This window comes from Pteropus alecto, unplaced genomic scaffold (assembly GCF_000325575.1).
Source record: "Pteropus alecto unplaced genomic scaffold, ASM32557v1 scaffold53, whole genome shotgun sequence".
In the NCBI taxonomy this organism is placed as follows: domain Eukaryota; kingdom Metazoa; phylum Chordata; class Mammalia; order Chiroptera; family Pteropodidae; genus Pteropus; species Pteropus alecto.
Window position 1 is genome coordinate 2,900,629 of NW_006434366.1, and position 22,523 is coordinate 2,923,151.

The 22,523-nt window shown below is 53.1% G+C and overlaps 1 protein-coding gene and 1 pseudogene across 1 annotated transcript in view; one reads left to right on the forward strand and one right to left on the reverse strand.

The window, feature by feature from the left end:
• The window catches only part of ITPR1 (inositol 1,4,5-trisphosphate receptor type 1), a 332,592-nt gene that overhangs the window by 102,574 nt on the left and 207,495 nt on the right, over window positions 1-22,523 (reverse strand). Inside the window, exons 34-39 of the mRNA XM_015587167.2 lie at window positions 21,320-21,445; window positions 20,366-20,494; window positions 18,882-19,002; window positions 16,414-16,598; window positions 12,627-12,775; window positions 11,640-11,751 (exon numbers count right to left, since the gene is read on the reverse strand). Of these exons, the coding sequence (XP_015442653.1) occupies window positions 11,640-11,751; window positions 12,627-12,775; window positions 16,414-16,598; window positions 18,882-19,002; window positions 20,366-20,494; window positions 21,320-21,445 (822 nt within the window). The remainder of the gene's footprint in view (window positions 1-11,639; window positions 11,752-12,626; window positions 12,776-16,413; window positions 16,599-18,881; window positions 19,003-20,365; window positions 20,495-21,319; window positions 21,446-22,523) is intronic.
• Window positions 10,668-10,785, forward strand: LOC112477594 (annotated as a pseudogene).

Genomic DNA, 22,523 nt, shown 5'->3' on the forward strand with positions numbered 1-22,523 from the left:
AGGGGATCTCTTTAAGCACATAGAGTAAACCAGGTCACCGAGGACGAGGCACACGGGGACGGCTGCTCTCTGAATTCTGGACAGAAGACCTTTCTGACGGGAGTACAACCCCCTATAGCGTCAGGGAAAAATTTCCCTCCGCAGAGTTTAGCTTCCTGTGGGGGTGGGAGAGGCGTAAAGTGGTATGAAGAACAGGAGTCGAGCAAGGAAAATAAAGCCCGAGAGGCAACATAAATAATATCACGATCCAGGAATGCGCTTTAACCCTTGCGTTCTGGATGCTTCAGGCGGAGGCATTAAAATTGTGCCAACATTTGTGCTGTCCGTCCTTAGTGCAAAAATGACACGTAAGAAAAGGCAGAATTAAAGCATTTGAGAGCGTACAGATGGGAAAAAAGTATTGTCGCCTACTGTTTGCACTGGCCACAAGCCAACCAGTACTTCCTTCACACTCACTCGCGGGAGAAGCACAGAATTACAGGCATGGCCTTGCTGTAGAAACCCAGAGCTACCCTCTCAGTCCCCTGCCAATCAAAACAAAAGCTAAAGGAAACGAAGATAATGGGTTGGAACTGTCTGAGATCCCTTTGTCCAAAGCAGCATCCTGTACTTTTAGAGTGGTCGCAGGTCGCGTGTAACTATTCCTCCGTCGCTCAGAGGTCAGTGGTTTCCGAGTCGTTTTATGCTTGTACTGACACTCGACTGAGTCCCTACACTGCTGTCAGGCTTGTTTCCAAATTCATTTAACTTTTAAAACAAAAATTAAATTTACGTTAATTATCTTTCTTCTTTGAACCTTTCACGAAGCCTTTGAGACAAGAGAGGATGCTTTGTAGCCCCAGGAATCACCATTTAGACAGAAGGGCCATGTTTTAACGCTATCCACTCATGGAATGAGATGGAAAAACCGAGCGCGCTGGACAGGAGTCCCGTGACCAGGGCTCTGCAGACAGCGGCTCTCTGTGCACCCCTGAGCTGGGCGCTAACGCTGGGTGGGCTTCCACCTCTTGCCCTGAAGCTCAAAGAGACCACAGCAGACATTTCTTAGGATTCCTTCTGGCTCAAACATGAAGTAATGCTTAGTATATTGTCAGTAAACTTCATTTCATAATATCTAACAGGCAAGTTCTCTCAGTGACACAACCCCCTAGGACGTCACGTGATTGCGGGCATGGGAAAGGCCAAAACATACCTGGCGTGTAATTTGGTCACCAAATTTACTAGCCCTTTCTGCTACATTTCCTTGAGGATAAGGTTATTTGAAGCTGCAACTTTGAAAAATACAAGCATATTAATACACTATTATGTTCAAATAAGATAACAGCTAAGTATAATATGCACTGCCCAGAGCAAAAGATAATGTTTAGTAAACGGAGTGATTTTATAAGCACTCGTTATAGAAGTTAATTTTGTTTTCCATGTGAAGTCATCCTCCATGGCCTCACACTAAAGGAAAAGGTTTTGAGAAAATGGGCATGTCTGAATTTCACAAGCCCTTGTCTTCTATCACCTGAGTCCTGGGATCAGGTGCTGACGCCGCAGATCAAGGTGGAGCCTCCCAAGCCAGCAGGTGACGGGCAACAACCTGAAGCTGCCTGGTTTTGAACTTGGCCCGCTACTGCCTCCTCACAGGTCTTCTCTGATCTTAAGTCTTCCGAGTGCTGTCAGACGAGGTCGGCAAAATCAAACGTAATACAAAAAAGATTTCTGATGACTGGCTTTGGAAGAGAAATGCGAAACGAATCTCAAGTCCCTGAATCCCAACTGTCCTTCCTGGATGAGGCCACCAATCAGGTCCTCATGGCTATGGCACCTGAGCAGTAACTAGCTACATGCACATAAGATCCTGCCGCTCTCGCCTTCGATACAGAACATACTAAACATTTTATCGAGGGGCAAATTTCTACTCTAAATGAAGAAAATTATCCTCTGTCATTCTTAAATAAAAAAGAAGCCCGCAGACTTCCTGGGTTACTATTTCTGGTGTGTGACAACAGCACCCACTCGCATCCGTCCGTCCGTCCGTCCATCCGTTCGTCCGTCTGCCTGCCGGTCCACGGGTGCCTATTACAGGGAGCAGAGAGCACAGACCTGTAAATGCCCTTTGCTTTCTACTGCCTTCAACATCGTCTCTCTACTATCCCTGGGCTTTGATAATTTTCCTTCCAAATAGGACATCTCCGCCCAGGGACCACCCCAGCAGAAGTCGAATGCAGTTCAAGAAATGTAGATGTCGTTATCAGACCATTCAAGGGAATTTATAATCTCTAACCCCCACCCCCACCAGTGTTCAGTTCCTCCTCACCCACTCGCAACCTCGAAGGAGAAAAACAAACAAACAGACAAACAGAGAGGGCCTTGCAAAGACGATTGCTGGGCCCTGTCTTTCATGAGCCTTTGAAAACCCACGCTAAGAGAACAGAACTCTTTTTAAAAAACTGAGCCAAAATAGAAGCTACCTAACGTTTTAGCAAAAACAATGTTAAACCTTCACATGTGCTAACACAATACCCTTTGCTCATGGCATTTGTTTTTAGAAACAAAATAAGAAGTAAAAATTATTTGGTTTCACCCCGATTTTATAGTACAAGTCCATCAGAACTCAACGGTGAAATCCGGGTTTTTAAAAACCGCATTCTGACTTGACTAAATTGTACAACTTCAGGCGTTACGGAATAACGTCAGCATTAAAAAAAAAAAGACAGCGCGCTCGAGAGCCCCCCCCCAGGCTCTGCCACAGCGCTTGTGTGCGCCGCGTGGGGCCCGCCTGCTCTGCGGCCAACAGTGCCTAACAGTAAACAGCCTCGCTGCATTTATTGGCAATTACTGCTGAAGGTCACACATCAGCAGTAAGCCTAAATTCCAGGAAAAAAAGACGCTCTTATGTAACTGCTGCCTGAATGTTGGCAGGTGCCCAACCCAGCCGTTCGCAGCAACGCAAAAAGTAGGACACTCCCGCCCTGGGCTGGACGTCGCGAGAGCGCCCCCTGCGGGCGGAATCTACTCCTTCCCGTGCGGCTCCTCGTTGGCCTCCTGAATTTTACAGAGTTCCCTGTCGGCCGCACGCTCTGCTCGCAGAAGCACGTGGAGGGAGAAGTGGAGGACTCGGCAGAAGGGGGCTGCGGCCGCCCTCGACACGTGGGAACGTCACCCGAGCTTTCCTGTGGCCGTGCAGAAAGGCGGAGTTGCGAGCTGACCCCAGTGGCTCTGGCGATTTCACGGTGACAGTGATTAAATGGGGATCGGATCTCAGACATGTACAAACGCTGCCTGTCCACCGAGCCACAGCACACATGTTCTAACGCACGGCTCTTTTCCAAAGACTCATACGTGACAACGGGTGGGTGTGGGTGTGTGCCTGTCCTCGTCCTGAAGGCGAGCGCTTTGCCAGGATCTGCCCCTTGGTTAGCAGAGCACCTCACAGCTGAGGAAAGTGGCTCACGTGATCACCCGCTGGTGCGACTTGCTGGTTGTCACCGGACCTCTGTGCGAAGGTGGAAGTCCGCAGATTACGGGTTCTCATGACCCGATGAGCTTTCTACCCCTCGTGGTTGACGGCTGTCACTTAACGTTCCTTCGCCCTACTGTCTGTCTCCCCCATGAAACGGTCGACTCCAGAAGGGCAGACGCTGTGTGTCTGGGTAGCCTCTCTCCAGATGTCCCCTCACTGCGTCTGGGACGTAGCGGACACTCAGATGCGCGTCACAGCCTTCGGCATCGACCCGTGTCCATCTGAAGCCGTGAATGGGTACACAAGGGACCTTTCTGGCGGTGGTGTCTTTCTGTACCTTGACTCGTGTGTATCCATCTGTAACTAGCCATTGAACTACACGCTTCAGAATGAGCAGAGACACTCGATGCAAACAGCTTCCTTTTCTTCTCCCTTCATCCGTACCCGACCCCTGCCCACCAAGGAGAAGGCAAAATCAGGGAGTACGGATGGAGACCCTGCCTCTGTATTTGCCACAGGGAAGGGAGGGTAGAGGGGAGGAAAGGAGGCGGGTGCGCCTCCTCCTCCTGGTTTCCAGTGAAACTTTCTTCTAGAACTAGAAGGCGGCTGGGGAGGCCCCACCGTGCAGGGACCCTGTACCCTGTCCTCACTTCACTCCGACTGCTCAGGGCACTGATGAGGACTCAGCAGGCGCTGTGTTTTTTTTCCCAAGTTGTTCACTGCACACCTCTCTGGAGACGTCCGATGGCCTTTCTCAGCAAAGGGCGGTGGCCCTTCCCCAATCGGAGGCCGGCAGGGTCGCCAGATTCGCCCCACGCTGTCCCCAGGGCTGTTCCCAGCACGCTTAGCATCCTAAAGGTTGGTCTGCAATTCCGGGGCGAGGCACTGCCCGTACGAACCCCGGCGAGCGTCCGCTCTCAGCAAGCTTCCGCAGGGCCCCAGCTGTGGGGTGCTGGTCTGCCCCAGCTCACGCCGACAGAACGCTGGGTCGGGGAGCAACCGCGGGAGCCGCGGGAGTTTCCAGAACAGCCACGGACAATAAAGGCCAATCGCGCAGCTCTGCCTAGAGGCGCAGATCCAACAGCCTGGGGGCCTGGGGACAGTACCGTGTCCAGGGCTCCGCCGGTTGCCAGGGGTAACAGCGAAGAAGGGATCCACAGTTGCTTCCTTAGGGAATGTTCAGAGAATCCAAGTAGCTGCCAGAACATTCTTCTTTTATAAACAGACAGGATTCTATTTCCTAGAGTATAATTATAAACACACCTGCTCCAACTGTGGAATCTTTCCGTAAACGAGCAACAACGTCCCCGCCAGGGGACCCAAGGTCTGTCTCGAGCCAGCCGATCACGACGGTGCGGAACAGCGCCGGCTCCGATCCGGGATGCTCCTCCCGCCCCAACTCCATCTGTACCGAGGCGAACAGAAACTCGACCTCAGGGTTTCAGAGGGAGACTTTAAATCGGCGAGGCAGTCACAGCTCTAGGTAGAAACGAGGGCGCCGACGTGCGAGTTCGCGGGGCGTGTTTTTCGGGCGAGAGAAAACCAAACGGGGCACGGCAGGAGCGCGACGGCCACGTGGTCCCTCGAGCGGCGCTGGACCTTCCGCTCTCCTCGCTCGCGTCTGCGCGCCCCAGAGGGCTCGGCCGCCTCGCCTGCTGGCGTCTGCTTAACGCAAGGAGACGTTCGCGTGAGAGAAGCCGGCTGGGCGCTCGGCCCGCGGGAGCCGCAGTGTGGCTGTGCGAGCTAAGATGGTCACGTCACCTCGCTGAGCTCCGTGCCTGAGAGCACCGGCCCCAGCTCACAGCCGCTGCGTCACTTCTGGTTTTAAGCCTGGGATACCCCCGGCTGTACCTGACCCCACACGGCCCTCACTGTTTCTGAAATGGTGGTGACAGACATCAGACAGCATATGCTATTTGGCGGCACCTTCCCACCCAGAGCAAAGCATTCACTGGCCTCCCGGACGGGCAGAAGCAGGCCAAAAGGTGATTTTTTTTTTTTTTTAACAGTCAAATCACATTTTCGTCCACTGTGCTCGAATTGACACGCGATTCAACTCCCCCAATCATACACATCAATTCCCCAATTAATCTTTTCCAGTACCGTATACCTAGCACGGATCTCATCCTAAAAATATGGCAAGAAACCCTGCGAAACAGTCATCAAAGAGAAAATATTTTAGAGGCCCCCAAATCCCAAACAAAATGGCCACCCCTCTGTCGGTCTCCAGGGTGATTCCAGTAAGTGAAACTAACTGGATACCTAAGTATGGAAGCCGTTGGGTGACCATTCAATTTCTTGACCACTCGGCAGCTTTCCTCGAAGAGAAGCCACAGCTCTCGGACACTCCCACCCTGTCACAAGCCTGCAGCTGCGAAGTCTCAACGAGCCCTTGCAATTCGCACTCGGACAAAAATGACCCCTCCCTCGCACTCGATGCTCTCCAACGTGGAGTCCAGGAGAGCAGGGGTTTTTAAAAACGCTTTCAGACTGGACCAACGCAGCTGCTTCTCTTTTTTGTAGCTGATGCTTTACACAGAAAAACAGCTCTGTTTTGACGACAGGCACAATGAGTTTCAGACAGGTTAATGGCCAGCGTCCACCGCAAATTCAGTTGAGATTCTAGATAGCGAGCAACTGAAATCATATCTCAGTTTAGAAAATCTTTATCTAGACTCAGATGGGATCTCCAGGGACAAACGGCAAACAAACTCATGGCAAATGCTAACAACACAGACACGGAGGATGTGACTCATCCCCGGAAGGCACATGGCACAGGGTTAGACGCTGGACTCTGCGGAGACCAGGGGACGGGTCACAGTGCTCACTGGAAAACGGTCACGAAAACACCACATGGGACATTTAAAGAAATGAAATTAGGACCTCAGCATTATCCAATTCATCAATGGAAATTAGCTGGAAGAGAGAAAAAGGAGATGTTAGGGAAGGAAGCAAGAGAGCCGAGCGTTCTCGGTCGTCGGTCGTCAGTCCTCGGTCGCTGTCTGGGTCGTGGTCCTACCGCTGACTCGTCCGGCGGACGCCTCGTGAGGTGGTGACCGTCTTAAGAGGCGCAGGCGTTCTGGACACCGCCGCACCTCATCGTGACATCTGCTCTGAAATGTTCTGCTCCGGAACAAACGGGCAGGAGGCTGCCACACGCTGTCCCCGTGGCAGGCCTCAAACCTCGCAGGGCACTCAAGCAGGAGCCCGGGACCGCCCCCGCCTCTGCAGCTCTTTACGGGGCAACCGCTGGTCAAAGCCATGAGCAAGGGCTCAGTCTCGGGACACAGTTCCAGAAGAGGATGGGAAAGCAGGAACAGGGCCAGCGTCAGGTCGAGTTGTGTAGGACAGCTCTTCAGACGCGTTCTACCGTTCGGGAGGGGCTGGGGGGCGGGGGTCCAGACTGTGGCTGGGCTGAACTAGGATCCGCTGCCATCAGCGAGTAATAAGACTGATACGCCCCAAGTTCGGAAGTGTCATATCCTGGCACTGCTCACAATTAAAACAAAAATCCACCCCTCCCCCCAAGATGACTGGTGCTAACTCACATAATATTAATAACAAGTAAACAATTTAATAGCCTCGAGTTCAAGAAAAATCGCAAATGAGACCGTTAACTGCACAGGACAGACGGATGGTCCTTGATTGACTTTTATGATGCTTCGTTAATGTTCAGTACATCTGGCAAATTTCAGTTGCTATTAGAAACACGGATACCTGGAAATGCTAATGCGTCCTCTACTCACGAAGAGAAAAGCAGCACCAGCAATCGGCAGGGGGCTGCAGTTTGTTGAAACGGAAACTGGCACCATCTGAGGTCAAAGCCCCCTAGCAGTAAACTAGCTACCACTGTTGGCAGGGAATGTGGATTTTAAGTAAGTTCTGAGATGCATTTTACGTTAATTCTCGGCCCCTGGATTTCTAACTGAAGTCAACGGCAGCGTAACAGACACCTACAGTAGACTACAGAGCAGCCAAGACACGGAATAACTGTGTTCTCTTTTCTGGCAGGGTCTAGGGCTTGAAGGAAGGTTCCTGTCAGTTAGAGAGAGAGTCAATTTTCAGGATGTTTAGCTAGGGAGGTTTTTTTGTGTGTGTGTTTGTTTGTTTTTTAATGGACATGGTTTAATCTGCAGATTAAAAGTGAAGTTTAGTAGGCATGGTGCACATGAGTGGTTGTGAAGTTCTGATAAAATTTTAAACTTAGAACATTGAATACACAAGAGAAAAAGATGCTGTAAGTGTCATACGAAAACGTACGTCATTGCTATTTGGGGCGTCATTTTTAATGCTTCGTTATTTTATATTTACCTCTCTCTGAGACGAATATGCATTGCTGGTCCTTTGCATTGTCGAGACACATTAGTTAAAGAAAATTTCTTAATCCTATGTGATCACGATCAAATTTTTCTGACGATTCCTTCGACCAGCCCCTACCTTGCCGTCACGTGTGACAGTTCTTGAACGGGTCCTTCTCAGTGCAGGGGCCCAAAGCCAGCAGGCCGACCACTGACCAGCCACTGACCTGACTCTTTCATAAAGGGCCTGACCAAACCACCGTGTTTGGGGTGACCTTGGGACGATCACAATTTGTAAAGTCACCTGGTATCAATTAGAGACTGTTTCCAGCTGGGAAGAAATCAGAACTGAGCCAAAGACGAGATGGTCAAGCTCTGCTACGCTCAGGGCTCTGAGGGCCTCTGTCCCATCTAGTTTACGTGACCACGGAACATAATCTCAACTTAAACGTTACACTTGTAGGTGGGACTGGAAACATCCGAACGACGCTGATCCACTTGCGGCGAGGAGCCGGGACTCTGACATCAGGCCGTCTGTCTGGGTTTCGGTCCGGGGCTCTTCGCTGGCTGTGTGACCCCAGGCAAGTTTCTGAACCTCTCTGAGCCCGGTTCGCCCCTCCTCATTTCGGGTATAATAGTTAACTAGTGATATCTGTCTCCGAGGCTGATCTGACACAAGGTAGGAGATGCGCTTAGCATAGTGGCCGGCACACAACAAGAGGTTGGTAAGTGTTACCAGTGTCACTGAAGACATGCTCCAGGAGCTGGGCGGGCTGTCAGGCAGTCTGAGAGTGATCGCTACACTTTGGCGTATGTGGCAGTGGGGGGCGGGCAGGCGGCTGTGGCTGGCCTTCCTCCTCGAATGGGCAGACCCGGACAAACACAGCAGCGTTTTCGAACAGGATAAAAGTGGCTTCGACTTTTTTTCATCTGTGACCTTGACTAAATTCTAAATGTCGAATGAAAAAGTAGGAATGGGTAAAAGGATCTAAGTCTCACCATTTTTAAGGATTAAAACTCAGAAAAAAACTTGGCCCACGGACACGGTGGATGCCACCATGGACGCCTGGGGAAGGCGGACGAGGGCACGGCCCTGCGAGCTGGGAACCCTGGGTTCTGGCCTCGATCCTGCCACACGCTTTCCACGTGGCCTTGGGGAGTGACCTTGGCATGTCACCTCGGCTCTCGGCCACGGCCTCCTCGTGTGCAGGAGGAGCCGGACAAGGCACCGGAGCCCACCAGACAGGATTCTGACCAGGAGAGACTCAGGAGAGCTGTGCGTGTCCCGGGGGGGGGATTCGGTCACGGGGTGAGTTCCACCTAAGAGGCGACTGGTAGAAAAACTGGGCCAATGAGATAGAAACAGCTTCCACGCTCGCCGGGGGCCCTCGGCACCCCGTCCACAGAGCACCTGGCTTATTCCACCCGGGCAGGCTTGCCTGAGGGAGGTCGGCTCTGCGGCCCTAGGTGTCCCCTTCCTGGACAGAGATGGCCTGCCCCGAACGACCTGTTTCTCTAGTCAAACAGGGGCGGCTGGGAAACCATCCAAGGAGTTTTCAAAGCCGTCGGTGCTCGCTACCAGGCCGGAAAAGGCGGCACTAGCGTAGTGCCCTCTTGTAAAGTTCAGTGAACGGGACTGTAAGTAGCATTCTGAGCAGGCCAAGCCGAGGGCCGGCAGCACTGCGAATACGTGCTGACCAACACGGCTTTCCAGAATGTCCTCGGCTGCACAGCAGTCCCCATACGTGCCTACAGTATTCTCAGTTTTGTGAAGGGGATGGCGGCCCCAACCATGCTGGAAAGCAATGTCACCTGGCCTCCAGGCCTGTCCCCGCTTTGGGCGTGACTAATTTCCTCCCCAGCTGAACAGGGCTGCGAGCTGCGGCCGACTTCCGGTCACGTACTCTCCTTCACGGCGAGCGCCATCCCCTGCCCTCTCTCTTCCTCCACGAGCTTAACAACAGGCAATGCCACAGCATCTCGGGTCCGGTATGTCCCCGGTCTGTGACAATGTCCCAACTGGCATTAATCGGCAGGGCAAGGAGGCAAGGGGGGGTCGTCCCTTCCACGTGGCCCCATGAGTGTGAGTCGCGTTCTCTGCAGACCCTTCCTCGCCGCACGTGCTAAGCAGTCTCTCGTCCGCCGAGAGACTCATCGGCCACCAGCACTTGTACCTCCCGAGGCATAAAATGACAAAGGGGAATGAGGGTATAATCACGACTCACAATACGCACTGGAGCGGAGATGCCCAGTTCGCTTGAAGAACCTCAGTTATAAAAAGGAACAGCTATTCTGAAGAGGAGAAGACTGTGGTCTCCACATTTTAAAATCGAGTTTTATGCCCCTAAGGTGTAAAAATATATTCATAGCTGGTTAAGGCCCTTTGAGTGGATTCTGCCTTATTATGGAGAGTGAATGTATGTAACTAGAATTGTATTTTTAAACCACGTCTTCGAGCTCACGTTAGGAAAAATAACAATCTCGTGGAATGAGTAGTTCCTATTGATTCGTCTGGCAGGTACGGTCTGTGCTGGCAGCCTTCTCCTCGTCCAGCTGTTTGTAGGAGAGGCCATCTCACCGCTGGCCACCAGGGTTCTTTGCTTTTATTATTTATGTTAACTTGCTTCTGGCTTTTATTATTTATATTAACTCGTTTCTGGCAGCCTTCGCCACAAAATTCCTACTGAGTTACAGAAATTTACTGTCTAATTACTCAACATCCGTTCATCTTTCAATGGATCGATTTTAAAAGTTTAGAGTGACATTTGAAAGGCTTGTGGTTTGGGGACAGTGGAGGAATGAAGCCACAAAAAAAAAAGTGCACTTTTCTGTTCTACTTTTTTCTTATTCAAAGACTCACACGGGAAATTGCTCTAATGTTAATGGTAGACATTGCTTAGGTTAGAAAGCAAGACTCCGCCTGCTGCCATGCCACCCTGAGCACACCCGATCCCGGCTGACCTCAGAAGCTAAGCAGGGTCGGGCCGGTTAGTGCTTGGATGGGAGACCACCCAGGAAGACCAGGTGCTGTAGGCTTTTAAAAAACAGCCAGATTCCTGCAGACGTTTGAACTTGCGGTAGTCTGGCTGTCACCGTCCATTTTGACAAGGCGGGCCATGATTTAATCACCTCGGCTTCTTCACAGAGTTGACTACGCAAGTTATCGGGTATTTTGATAACGCGATGATATCACTGTGTTCGCCTACTCAGAAAACACTGCTAACAGCGGCTAGGAGACAATCAATGAACATTATCCACCTCCAATGCAAACTGGTGAGATTTCGACTCAGGCCCAGGCTTTTTGGGAAGAGGAAGCAGGGCAGAAAGGAGGACTGTTTTTATCCTACTTGGACCAAAATGGGAAGTGTGAGTCATGTTCTCTGCAGACCCTTTCTCGCCGCACGTGCTAAGCAGCGTCACGTCCCAGGGACTGTCCACTTCCTGATTTTAAGTAGACGTGGTGACACGTTTGGCTGCCTTAATTCTAGTTAGAACTGGAGGGGGCTTAACACACTGGCAGGGCTGTGCGACATCTCACCAGAAAGAAGCAAGCAAGCCCACAGGTATGCTCAGCTGGAACCCCATAGACAGAAACTCGTGTGTCGATCCACGAGACATCTGTGTTCACGGTGGGAACTTACGTGGTCGGAAAAGCGTGTTATTGCTGTTTCTCTTGACGGTAGGTTATGTGGCAAGCAGCCTATGAGAGACAACTGAATATCTGTGGCTTTTCAAGGAGACGGCCATAGGATTTAGCTACACTTCGGAGCAGGATCAATAGTTATGAAAGAAAGTTAACCCTTCCGTCAACATGCCTGAACTCAGGTGGATTTCTAGCCCTGCCCCCACCCAGTAGAAACCCGGTTTTGAGGGGGCGTGAGACGCGGCACCTTCTCTCCGTAGCCTCTGTCCTTGGTCATCATTTCGCGGAGGGTCTGCAGGACTTTGATGCAGAGTTTCTCCTCGTTTTCCTCCAGCAGCTGTTTCGTGTGCTTGATCAGCCTGGATGGGGCGGGAGGGCCACATGTTACGTCGCCGCGGCATGTGTGCGTTAAAAACCCCTCTGCCAGCAACTGACTGCCATTCTCCAGCCAACGAACAGGTATTTGCCAAGGACTCCCAGGTTAGGCGTGCCTGGGGCATTCTCCACACGGAGAACCAACCTCACCGAGAATCGACAGCGACACCTGCTGGCTGGTGACAGCACGCAGGCTCAGCGGGCAGAGCCAGTCACGGCCCGTGGAGAGAGTAGAGAGAGAGACAGGGACAGGGGGACAGAGTCCACTCAGACCAGCTCGTTTATGAAGGGCAGCTTTATGAGGACAGCTGGTGACGTGGCCAAAACGTGCCAGCGGTGCAAACACCGCATGAGGATAATGGCGCAGACTGTCCCCTGATCCAGTCTGGGCCTCGAGGAGCCCTGAGCAGTAAACCGAACGGCAGAGGCCACCCTCCAGCTCCGCAGAGAACCAGCCTCAGGGTAAACATCAGATGGAGGTCCCTGGTCCGGAAGCCAGGCGTTTCTCTTAGATTACGCCCCAGGCTTCAACCAGGAGTCTACAGACCCGTTAGGAAAAGACTGCGGGGCCCGGTAAGTGCCGGAGTTCTGAGGGCGGAAGGGTTGTGACGGTTTTTGGGTCTGTGTCACAGTCCCTGGTGGGCAGGGTCAGTCCTTGCCGAACAGAAGACAGGACGGGCATGCCGGTGACAGGAGACAGGCTCACAGAACCGCGGCGAGGCCCACGGACTCACTCTGGGACGTCAGAACAGGACTCGTCGACGTCGAAAACCAGGGCTAGCGTCCCCTCTTGGGAACGACTGCTCTGTCCGGCCGCGGAGCCCCGAGGCGGACCACCCCAGCGGCAGAGGCCACTTACTTGCAGATGAAGCCGCCGCTCTCACACTTGCGCCTGGCGTCGGTGTTCTCCGGGAAGAGCAGCTCGGGCCTGTGCAGGACGTCCACCAGCACGGACAGCTCGGCCTGGACCAGGGGCCTCAGCCGGTCCTCCAGCGCCGACACAATGTCCTAGAAAGGAGCACAGCGTGCTGAGCGGCTACGGCCGGAGCTGACCGCGGAGGCTGAGGACGTCCCCTTCTCACCTATGAGACGAGCATGGCCCTGGCTGGCTTGGAGAGACTTCGGGACTGACCCCAAACTCTCAGACATTGCCCCGTGGTGCCTGAAGCATTAGCCCCGATGCCGAAAACAAAGTGGAAACAGGTCTACGCCCCGCCAGCCCTTCCCGTGAGGGGGTCTTTAAGCTACTCAGCGGATCATTCCATATATTTTAAAATATGATGCAAAAGATACATTCGACCACATGGAGAGATGTCTACGGTACAAGTGCAAAAAATGGTCAAACAATAGTATGGACTACGTGATCCGATTTTCATAAACATCACCCATAGCTAAAGGATACACACCAGCTATGCCTAAGACATCTCTAGTGGTTTTCTCTGGGTGGTGGGATTACAGGAGATTCTCATTTTCTTCTCTACATCAGTACTCATGAATACCGTCAAATGACTTTCGATGAGCATGAAGTGTTCGTACAATAAGAAGTCGTATGAAAATGAGGACACGAATGAACGAACATGCGGTATCAACATGCTAAGTACGTGTACCCTGATAGCATGACGGTCTTCAAACGCAAAACACACAGCTCTAGGAAAGGGAAACAGAGAGAAGTTGAAGGAGCAGCAAAACCAACTCAACGAACACCATGTAAAGGCAAATGGCAGAACACGGAGGAGTTGTTATCGCCAAAAGATGCGGCCGCTTGCTGGACGGCTTGGGAACCGACAACCCAACCAGGGGCAGAGCTCGGCACAGCGGAGAACAGAGGAGCCCCCGGCTGACCGAGGGGCTTTGCGTGGGAAAGGCCACTCGAACTGCACGCGCCCCAGGTAGGGACCCAAATTTCATAGGCCATGGTCAATGGAGAACGGATCGATCTTTTATCAAAAAATAAAACATGTGAATACTATTTTACTTTACCTTATACTTAATACAACTTGTAATCACTCAGTAATAGTTAGGATGCATGAAGAATGCATGAGTCAATCAAACTATTTCTTTGGGGGAGGGGGTGGCAATTTTCCCGAGACTGTCAGGGTTTGCTGCGACATTCCTGGGGTAATGTCGACATTCGCAGCACCGTCAAAAAGGGTCATTTTGGCAAAATTCTCTGGAGTTTCATCGGTTTCCCCAACAGCTTCCTCTGCGAAAGCACCCACTTTCCTCTCCTTCAACAGTTAACTGGTCCCAACTTGCACATCTTTACTCGCCTACAGCACTGGACGGAATTGAAGCAGCTCTTCGGCATCGTGTTCGTGAAATCCTGCATCGTTTGCAATGTTTGAACTCTACATTGCAATCGATTTGCATCGCATGGTCAAATGGGTAACATTCGGCAATCGGAGAGACCGACACACGAGGATGGCGAAGCGACGTGCGGGGCGGGGAGCTCGTGTTACGTGAGGGGGCATCCGAATGGGGATTAATCACAGAAGCAGCCGCTCCGCAAGTGAATGTCCTTACACGTGACCACCTGTGCCGCAGAGACTCAGACGACTGCTCATCAGATAGTGAGGACCCTCCCTGTCAGCCACTGGCCAAATCTTTATCACGAGCAATATCTGTACTTACGTATTTTATTTCACTCTCTAAGAACATGCAAATCTACGAACAGCAAAAGAAGCTGGTGTGTTTGACCACAGGGAACTTATTTAGTTGGACAGACAAGAACGCACCGAGCATTCACACTTACGCGTCTACAACGTCCCTCCTTCCCAAAAGCACATGAGGTCGAGAAGCCCTCACTTAGGGAGCACGTGACCTTTAAGAACCAGCGTGCCACGGGCTGCACGTCTCTCTTTGACCCACGAAGCCCACCTGCCTCCCCAGCAGCACGGGCTCCGGCCGCACTGACCTTCCCTTTGTCCTTGAATGCGCCGTGGAGCCATATTCTCTCCTGTATGACGTCTTTACGTTTCTGTCTCCCGTCACATTGTTTTCTGTAAGTAAGTCCTACGTTTCCCTGATCTTGGCTCGAACATAACAGCGAAGTCTTCCTCGATCACTATCCCGACCCCAGGCAAGACTCGTTTCGGCATCTGAGTCTCCCGTGGTGCCGCTCACTCGTCTGCAGCACGTGTCTCCCTGTTGTTTTATCTGTGTGATTAGCCAACTAACGTCTGTCTCCCTCCCCAAACTCGAGACTCTATGAACGAAAAGATCGTTCCTGGTTTTGCTCACCACTGTACCCTCAGTGCCAAGTGTGGCGCTGACGAATGCATCCGTGAACCCTTCAGTCTTTCGGTGAGTTATATAACCCCACGGAGATGCACTTATTCCGTCTAGCAACAATGACTGTCATGGCCACAGCAGCAATGACAACACCAACAGGAACCATAACCACAACAGCTCTCGTTGATCGCGTGCTCGGCGCCCGCCGGCCACTGCGCTACGTGCTTTCTGTGAATTCTACTGTCCAAGAACAGCCACCGCCACAGGTCCCGCCTCGCACATTCTGCTGACCACGTGCCACTGACGTCTGTTCCGTAAAGTGGTGGTCTATGCGCCCTCTCCTTGAACCCAAGTGGCCCTCTGTGACTGCCGTGACTAACCAGGGACCGCGGGAGTGGTACTGTGCGACCCCTGGAGCCAGGTCACGAAGGCAGGATGGCCCCCGCTGGTCTCCCTGGAGACCTTCGCCTTGGGATCCGCCACGCTATGAGGAAGCCCAGAGCCCACGCGGAGGCCACCCGGAGATGTTTCGGCCAACCTCTCCCGCTGGGGCCCCAGCTGTCAATCAGCCTCGACTGCCAAACATGCGACGGAGCAAGAATTCAAGACCAGTCCGACTGGTCGCCACCGGACTGCAACCACAGGCGTGGACCTGAGCAGGTCATCTCGCTGTGCCCGGTCAGCCTCCAGAACAAAGCGTAAAAGCCCCGCTACTGTGACTTTGTCATGCGGGCGGAGACAACCAAACACGTTGCCAACTCTCCTCGGTCCTCACACCGACCCCGCGAGGTGGACGTCACGATCGCCCTACCATACGAGCACCAAAGCCACTTTCCCCAGGCCCCACTGTTTCTAAGCAGCGGAGCCAGACCCTGGCCCCTGGCCCGCGGCCACACTCTTGGCCACTGTGCCCATTCGAAGGCCCTGCGACTCTGAGAGGCACGAGAGGCGATCGTCGCGAGGCCGTCGAGGTGTGTCAGCGCTGACCGTCCCGCTCACACCCTAACGGAAGGACAGAGCTCTTCACAGGTACCGAGAACAAAGAGCATCGCCCAGCCGGGAGTCAACCCCACTCTACTCCCGCCTGGCTCATCCTGATACAAAACCCTTCTCCCCGGACTGTTAGGCTTGTTTACCTGCTGATTCAAGAGGCTGCATGTCGTGTCCCAGGGAGCTGGGGGGAAGCACCTGTGGCCCTCACTCTAAGCACCCTCTTCTAACACTCATACGCCTCCCTGGGAAGAGCAGACTCGCCATTCGTAAGGAGAACCTGTGAGCTGAGTAACCTTGACCGGCCATGACGGCCACGGGCGCATCCCTCCCTAGGGGGCTTGCCCTCCCGGTCCCACGTACATCACTGCATTTGACTATCCGCTCGCCACACCGGCTGCCTCCCGCGGCCGGCCTGGGGTTACCTGCAGTCTCTCAATGATATTCCGATAGTCTCTGGAGGCCGCCAGCACGGAGTCCCTGCGAGCCGCGTTGCGGGCGGACAGCCGCCAGCTCATGGCGGTTTTCTGCACGATGTTGTGGGACTTCAGGAAGAGGTTGTTGACTTGGCTGTCCAGGTCCACAGGGATGGCGATGGCCCGGCTCTTGGCTGTGCGGGAGAAGGTGTCTCATGAGCCTATCGCTCCCATGGGAGATGCCCGAAGACAGGACGCCTCCCCCCTCACCCGCCAGGCGGGCTTCTCCGGGGCGTAGAGCGGGTCAGCGTGAACACCGACGGGCTCAACCGAGCTTCGTCACCCTGCAGGTTCGGGGTTCCAATGTGAGCTCTGGGGGGGTGGGGAGGGACAGCTCTGAGGGATGTGACATGTGCAAAGGTTACACAGCTCAGGCAAGTTAAAGGTCAATGGGTTTCCCCAACGCATGGCTTTAAGGCCCCCAATGTGTTCATGTATTTTAAGAATTATCAAGACGGGGCACTCATTTGGCCAATGAACCAATTTTCCAAAACTCCTTTTTCAAGCTGGGTGTTCGATTCAGCGATGTGAGTTGTTCTGGCCCCGCAGGCTCTCGTTTCCCACTAAGGACATGAAAACTCAAGTCTCATCAGGAGAAAAGCATCAGTTGAATCCACAGTGGGGGGCTGTCTACAGGACACGTCGAGTTGTCCAGGCTGTCAAGGTCACAAACAGCAAGGGCACTCTGAGAAATTGTCAGAGGCCGGGGAACCGCGGAGGCCTGCCAACTAATGTGACTGGAAGCCTCGGCCGAATTCTGGGACGGAAAGGGACATTAGCGAAGAAAGTGGTGAAGACCGAATCAAGGCCAGTTGACAGCAACGTGCCAATATTAGTTCTGATCAGTGGTACCTGGTAGCGTCAGATGTTGACGGTGGAGGAACTGGGTGAGGGGTATACGGGGACTCTGTGTTGTCTTGGTAACTGTCCCATAAATCCGAACTTATTCTAAAATAAAAAGTTCGCTTGGAAAGGGAAGACAACGGAGACTAACAATCCTTTTTTCCACGTGAGGAACCTACCAGCCTCCAAACGACAAGACAGCTACTTCCTGCCTCCAGTCACAGGACCAGAAGCGAAGGTGTTCTACCACCTGTACCTGACCGTGAAAGCAGCTCCGGCACCCCGGAAGTGGGCTATGAGAAATTTAGGGACAGGAACCATTGGCCAGACGACAGATTTTTAACAGTTTAATACAGAACGTAGGAAATTAAATAATAATAATAATAATAAAATAATATAAAACTAAAAAGCAGGATGCACAGGAAACACTCATCTCAGCTAGAAACTATGGGCCTGCAGTGCCCTCTTCAAGCTAAGAACCGGAACCGGGGACGTGGGGTGTGACTCGCGTCCGGGGGATGTATTCCCCAGTGGGCGCGGCCTGGGTCCCTGGGTTCACGTCCCTTCACGCTCCTCGTCTCATCGCTGCCGAGATGATGAAAACATTTCATCTAACGAGCGCTGAGCTGGTCAACTTGGCGACTTGCCCAAATTTTAACGGCCTCGTGGTGCATGGCCATATAAGGGCAGAGGCGAGGGCTATCGGGGGGTTCCGTCTCAGAGCCCCGTTTCTGAGATATCACGTCAGGAATCTGTAACGCACAGACCTTCAAAAGCCTACTCTCTCGTGAAATAGTGCCACATCGATAATAAAGAGACACCAACACCTACCGCACGAGAGTAAAGGAAATTGGGCGACGAGCCCTAATAAACAGTCTAGACTTGCTGAACAGCTACTAAGCTGTTAGGGACCCCAGACCTGTCTTTGCTGATGACGTCTGCAGGGACCTAAAGAATCGCTACAGGCAGATAACTCTCCTCAAATTCAGACAGGGCGATCATGCCTTTGCATAGCATTTACGGGGGGAACGGGGCGAAGTAGTAGGGGCTGATGGAGTCGGGGTGAAGGGAGCAGTAACTTTCCAACTTCCTCTTGAGGCTGAGAAATGCCACGTGAGGGGAGGGGAGGTGGATGGAGACCCACTCATCACTGACAGGCACGAGGGAGCAACGCACCATTTCTGAGAAAGGGTGTTGCTCAGGGCCGGACGAGTGCTGTGCAGGAAATCAAGTTTCCACACGGTCAAATACATTTACAGGCAGATACAAATGGCTTTCTCGGATGAGGGACTTCCCAGGGCCTTGAATAAGCTTGCGGGCGCTGAGGCCTGCCAAGAGTTGCCTAACGTCTAACTGTGGAATCTTGTTTTTCAAAGCCTCTCCTTCTTTGGGACTGGCTGGCGCTTAACTCTGGGGGCGTCTGGCCTGGCTTGGGAGTCAAGCCCCCGCTTCCAGGTCTGGCCCTGCCGCTTCCGGTGCGTGGAGCCTCCCAGGTGCTCAGGGAACGCTGGCCTTCACTACTGCGGGGCAGTTCGTGTCCACCGTGCTGACTCCGAACCGCACGGGTACCTTACCCACATCGGACAGCACCCGAATGCAGCTCTCCACCGAGGCTTTCTGGCTCGGCACCAGCCAGTTGCAGTGGTAAACCCGGAAGACGCCTTGCAGCAGCTGCACGAAGACGGGCTGGCGGGTCTGCGAGAGAGAGAGGCCGAGGGAGAGGCCACGTGAAGACTTATTTGCAGATCGCTCATGCGCTGATCAGAAAGGGGTGAGGGTGATGAGCCGGGTTCCTGGCCTAGCCAAGCGGGGAAAAGCCAGAAGCACTGCGAGGCCGTACACAACCCGGTGCTGTCTGACGACGGACGCCTGATGGCAAAGAGGAGCCTGGAAACGGGCATTCTCATCCAGGTCCCAACCAGCTGTGTGGCTTCAAGCAAGTTACCTCGCCTCTCTGAGCCTGGGCTTTGTCCGGCACGTACTAAGCAGACTGAGGCAGATCGACCCCAAAGTTCTTCCCAGACATCACGTGCTGTGAGTAGAATCTACGCTAGTAAGTGGGTCTCGCCTGGAATGCTCCCCACGTGTTTATTTTTGGCAGCGTCATCAATGATATAAAAACAAAGCTGACGGCTGCTCTTCGTAAGTACTAACTCACCGTAGGGAACACTGTGATGTTAATACCTGGCAGGACTTCCTCCTCGCCGTGACGGTAAAAATTCGTACTCGTTTTAAAATAAGAGACCTCAAACATCCACCTAATCGATTTGACAGTGACTTTCTGAATGCGTCTAGAAGCTATAAGTGGTCAGGGCAGCTTTGGACCTACAAGGCAAAGATCGCCATGACGGTGAGCTGTTCTGCCGGTCTTCAGTTTGGGGGTGGGGGGTTCGCACAGCCCCTCCAAAAACAGTGGGAGCTACTGCGGCAAAGAAAAAAGCATTGGGAAGCTCCAGAGAGGACGCCAAGATGAATGGAAAACCACCGGAAGTGCTGGGGGGAAAGGAAGTCCGTTACGAGGGAAAAAAAACCAGGTTAATAAAAACGCAGACCCTCCTCCACGGACACTGGTTGGATAACTCCTATTTCTTCCTTAAGTGCTCCACACCTCATGGGGGCCCAGGTTACACTCCCTCGACACGGCAGGCACCTTAATGCCACAACGGAAACACGAAGGCCCATCAGGGCTGAAAGCAAGCACCCAAAACAACTCAGAAGCGATGGCGAAGCCGTGAGTGGACGTCGGGGTTCTCTGACGCCCCAAGTCCGTGTTCTTTGCACTCAGTCCTTCCTGGCAAACGGACCCTCACGGCTTTCTTCAGGAAGTACTTTCTGATCTGCACCTCGCAGCCATCCAAGACAGTGACTGGGTGACCACAGATGACAGGGCACAGGGAGCCTGAGGGATTGGCTGAGAAACCCGGATGCTCAGTCCCCAAGCACAGTGGGCCCGTTAATGAGGACATATCCGTGTGCCAGGCCCTGGGTCCTGGGCCCAGTGCTCTGTGCAGCCGGCCAGGCCCATCGCGGACTCCGGCCCCAGGCACGTGTGCCTCACCTGCAAAGTCGTACTCTGGTCTGAGAAGGGAGAGCTGAAGAACGTGGTCACGATGCTCATGACAATCTCTGTCACGTACTTCTCCAAAACCGAGTCGGCATGCTTCCGGTCACTGGTGTTGTTACAGGCCTGGGGGCAAGGAGCAGCGTCAGACGTCACGGCGAGGCCTGCATGTCAGCTGTGACCTTTCCTGCCGCTTGCCCTTGACCAAGGTGCGGGGGCGGGGGGGGCGGGGGGGGGAAGGCCTGCGGGTCATCACTCTCCCCTGAAGGGACAGCATCGGGAAACACACCTTTTTTTTCCCTTTTAACATCACAATGTTTCTGAAATTGGGATTCATTTCACAATTATTTTCTGAAGAACCCTGTTACTTCTCTCCCTCCCCCAACTCCACCACCACGAAACTCATGTTAATTCTCAGAGCTCCTTGCTGAGCAGGGGGCTTCGGCTTTAGACAGAATGTTAAGCTCAGCACAAAACCAAACCAAGGGCACTGACCACCCCACCTCCCGCCCCCGCTGCCCCACTGTAGGTCATGAAAACATGGACAGAGAAGGCTTTGCAGATCCCTTCACACCGGCCCGCGGGAGAAAGGTTCAGCTCAGGAAGGAGAGACACATTGTCGAGGAAAAGAAACCATTATAAATTCGACTTTAATACGTCCCAGGTGATCGTTCACAGACCGATCCATAAAGGATGGAATGTAAACCAGAAACAACCCGTGTTCCCCGAAGCTTGATGAGTAAACTCTGCTCCACGAGCGAAGGGTAGGAAGGGATCAGGCGTGCGAGGGACGAGAGCCACATCGGCCTCCTTGTGGCGCGGATGAGCGAGGTGAAATGACGAGGCTGTTTTCCTCACGTCTACACGGGGACGCTCGGGCGCACGCACACGCAGACACACACTCACTGCACGCACACACGCGGACTGCCCCGCAGCTCCAGAGAGCCGTACCCTGCAGATGTCCACGAGGAAATTCTCGAACAGCTTCCACATGTGGTTGCTCGTGTAGATCTCCTTCATCTCCACTTCCGTGTCCACGTAGCAGTGATTCAGGAAGTTGATGTACGCGATTTTAACCTGGAAGACAGATGCAGGCTTCTGCGAACAGCCCACCTGGTACACGCGTACCTGCGTGGCTGCCTCGTCGGAACGGTGACAAGGGTGGACCAAGAGGGTCGCTCTGTTTTCCCCGGCCAGCTCTCACCTCCGTGATCTTTGGGCATTGAAAGTTCACACCGACAAAATTCCAAAATGTGAAGCTTTTGGAAGAGAACAATTTCATGAGCTCAGGGCAAAGAACGGCATAAAAATCTCTGGCCGTAGGGGAGACGGTAGATAAGTCCGACTACATTAAAGTTAAGGATTTCTGTTCACGGAAAGACACCATTAAAAGAGTTAACTGCCATGAGTTGGGAGAAGCCGTTTGCAATGCATATCCCAGCAAAGAATTCCTCCAGGTGCAAGATGAGCTCTCCGAGAGAAAAAAAATGGGCAAAACACTCGATCTGATACTTTCCGAAAGCAATATCGAATGCCAAAAACAAAAACACATGTTCAACCTCATTTAGTGATCAAAGATGTAGGAATTAAAACGCCTACGAGATATCACTCCCGCCACACTGAATAAAGCAAACGGTCCCACGGCACTAGGAACTGGCGGGGCTGCGGAGCGCCCGGGAGACGGGATGGCAGCTGGAGCAGCGGCTGGAAAACCGCCTGGCGTTCTCGAGTCAAGTGGAAGAAACGCACCCCCATGACCCAGCACTTCCACTTCTAAGCGGACGGCCAGAGAGCCGCGTCCGCGGCCAGGACGCGTGAGCCCGGCCCCTCGGGGCCCGTTATCACCAGCTGCTCCGCTTGGCTCCTAAGAGCCGAACACTGGAAACGGCTGGAATGAGCGTCAACAGAAACACGGGAGCGTCCAGCATGGGACGAGGATACGCTCTGTGCAAAGGAAATCGCACAGCTGCACACAGGATAGAGAGGTCTTAACACGAGGCTGAACTTTAAAAGGCACGAAATAATAAGGGAAGTTCGAAAACTGGCAGAACTAAACTGTGTTGTTTGGGGACATACAAAGAAAAGCAACATGCGCGTCGCTCACGGCTACCTTCAGCAGGGACACCTGTGGGGGAGGCAGGGGACGGGGAAGGGA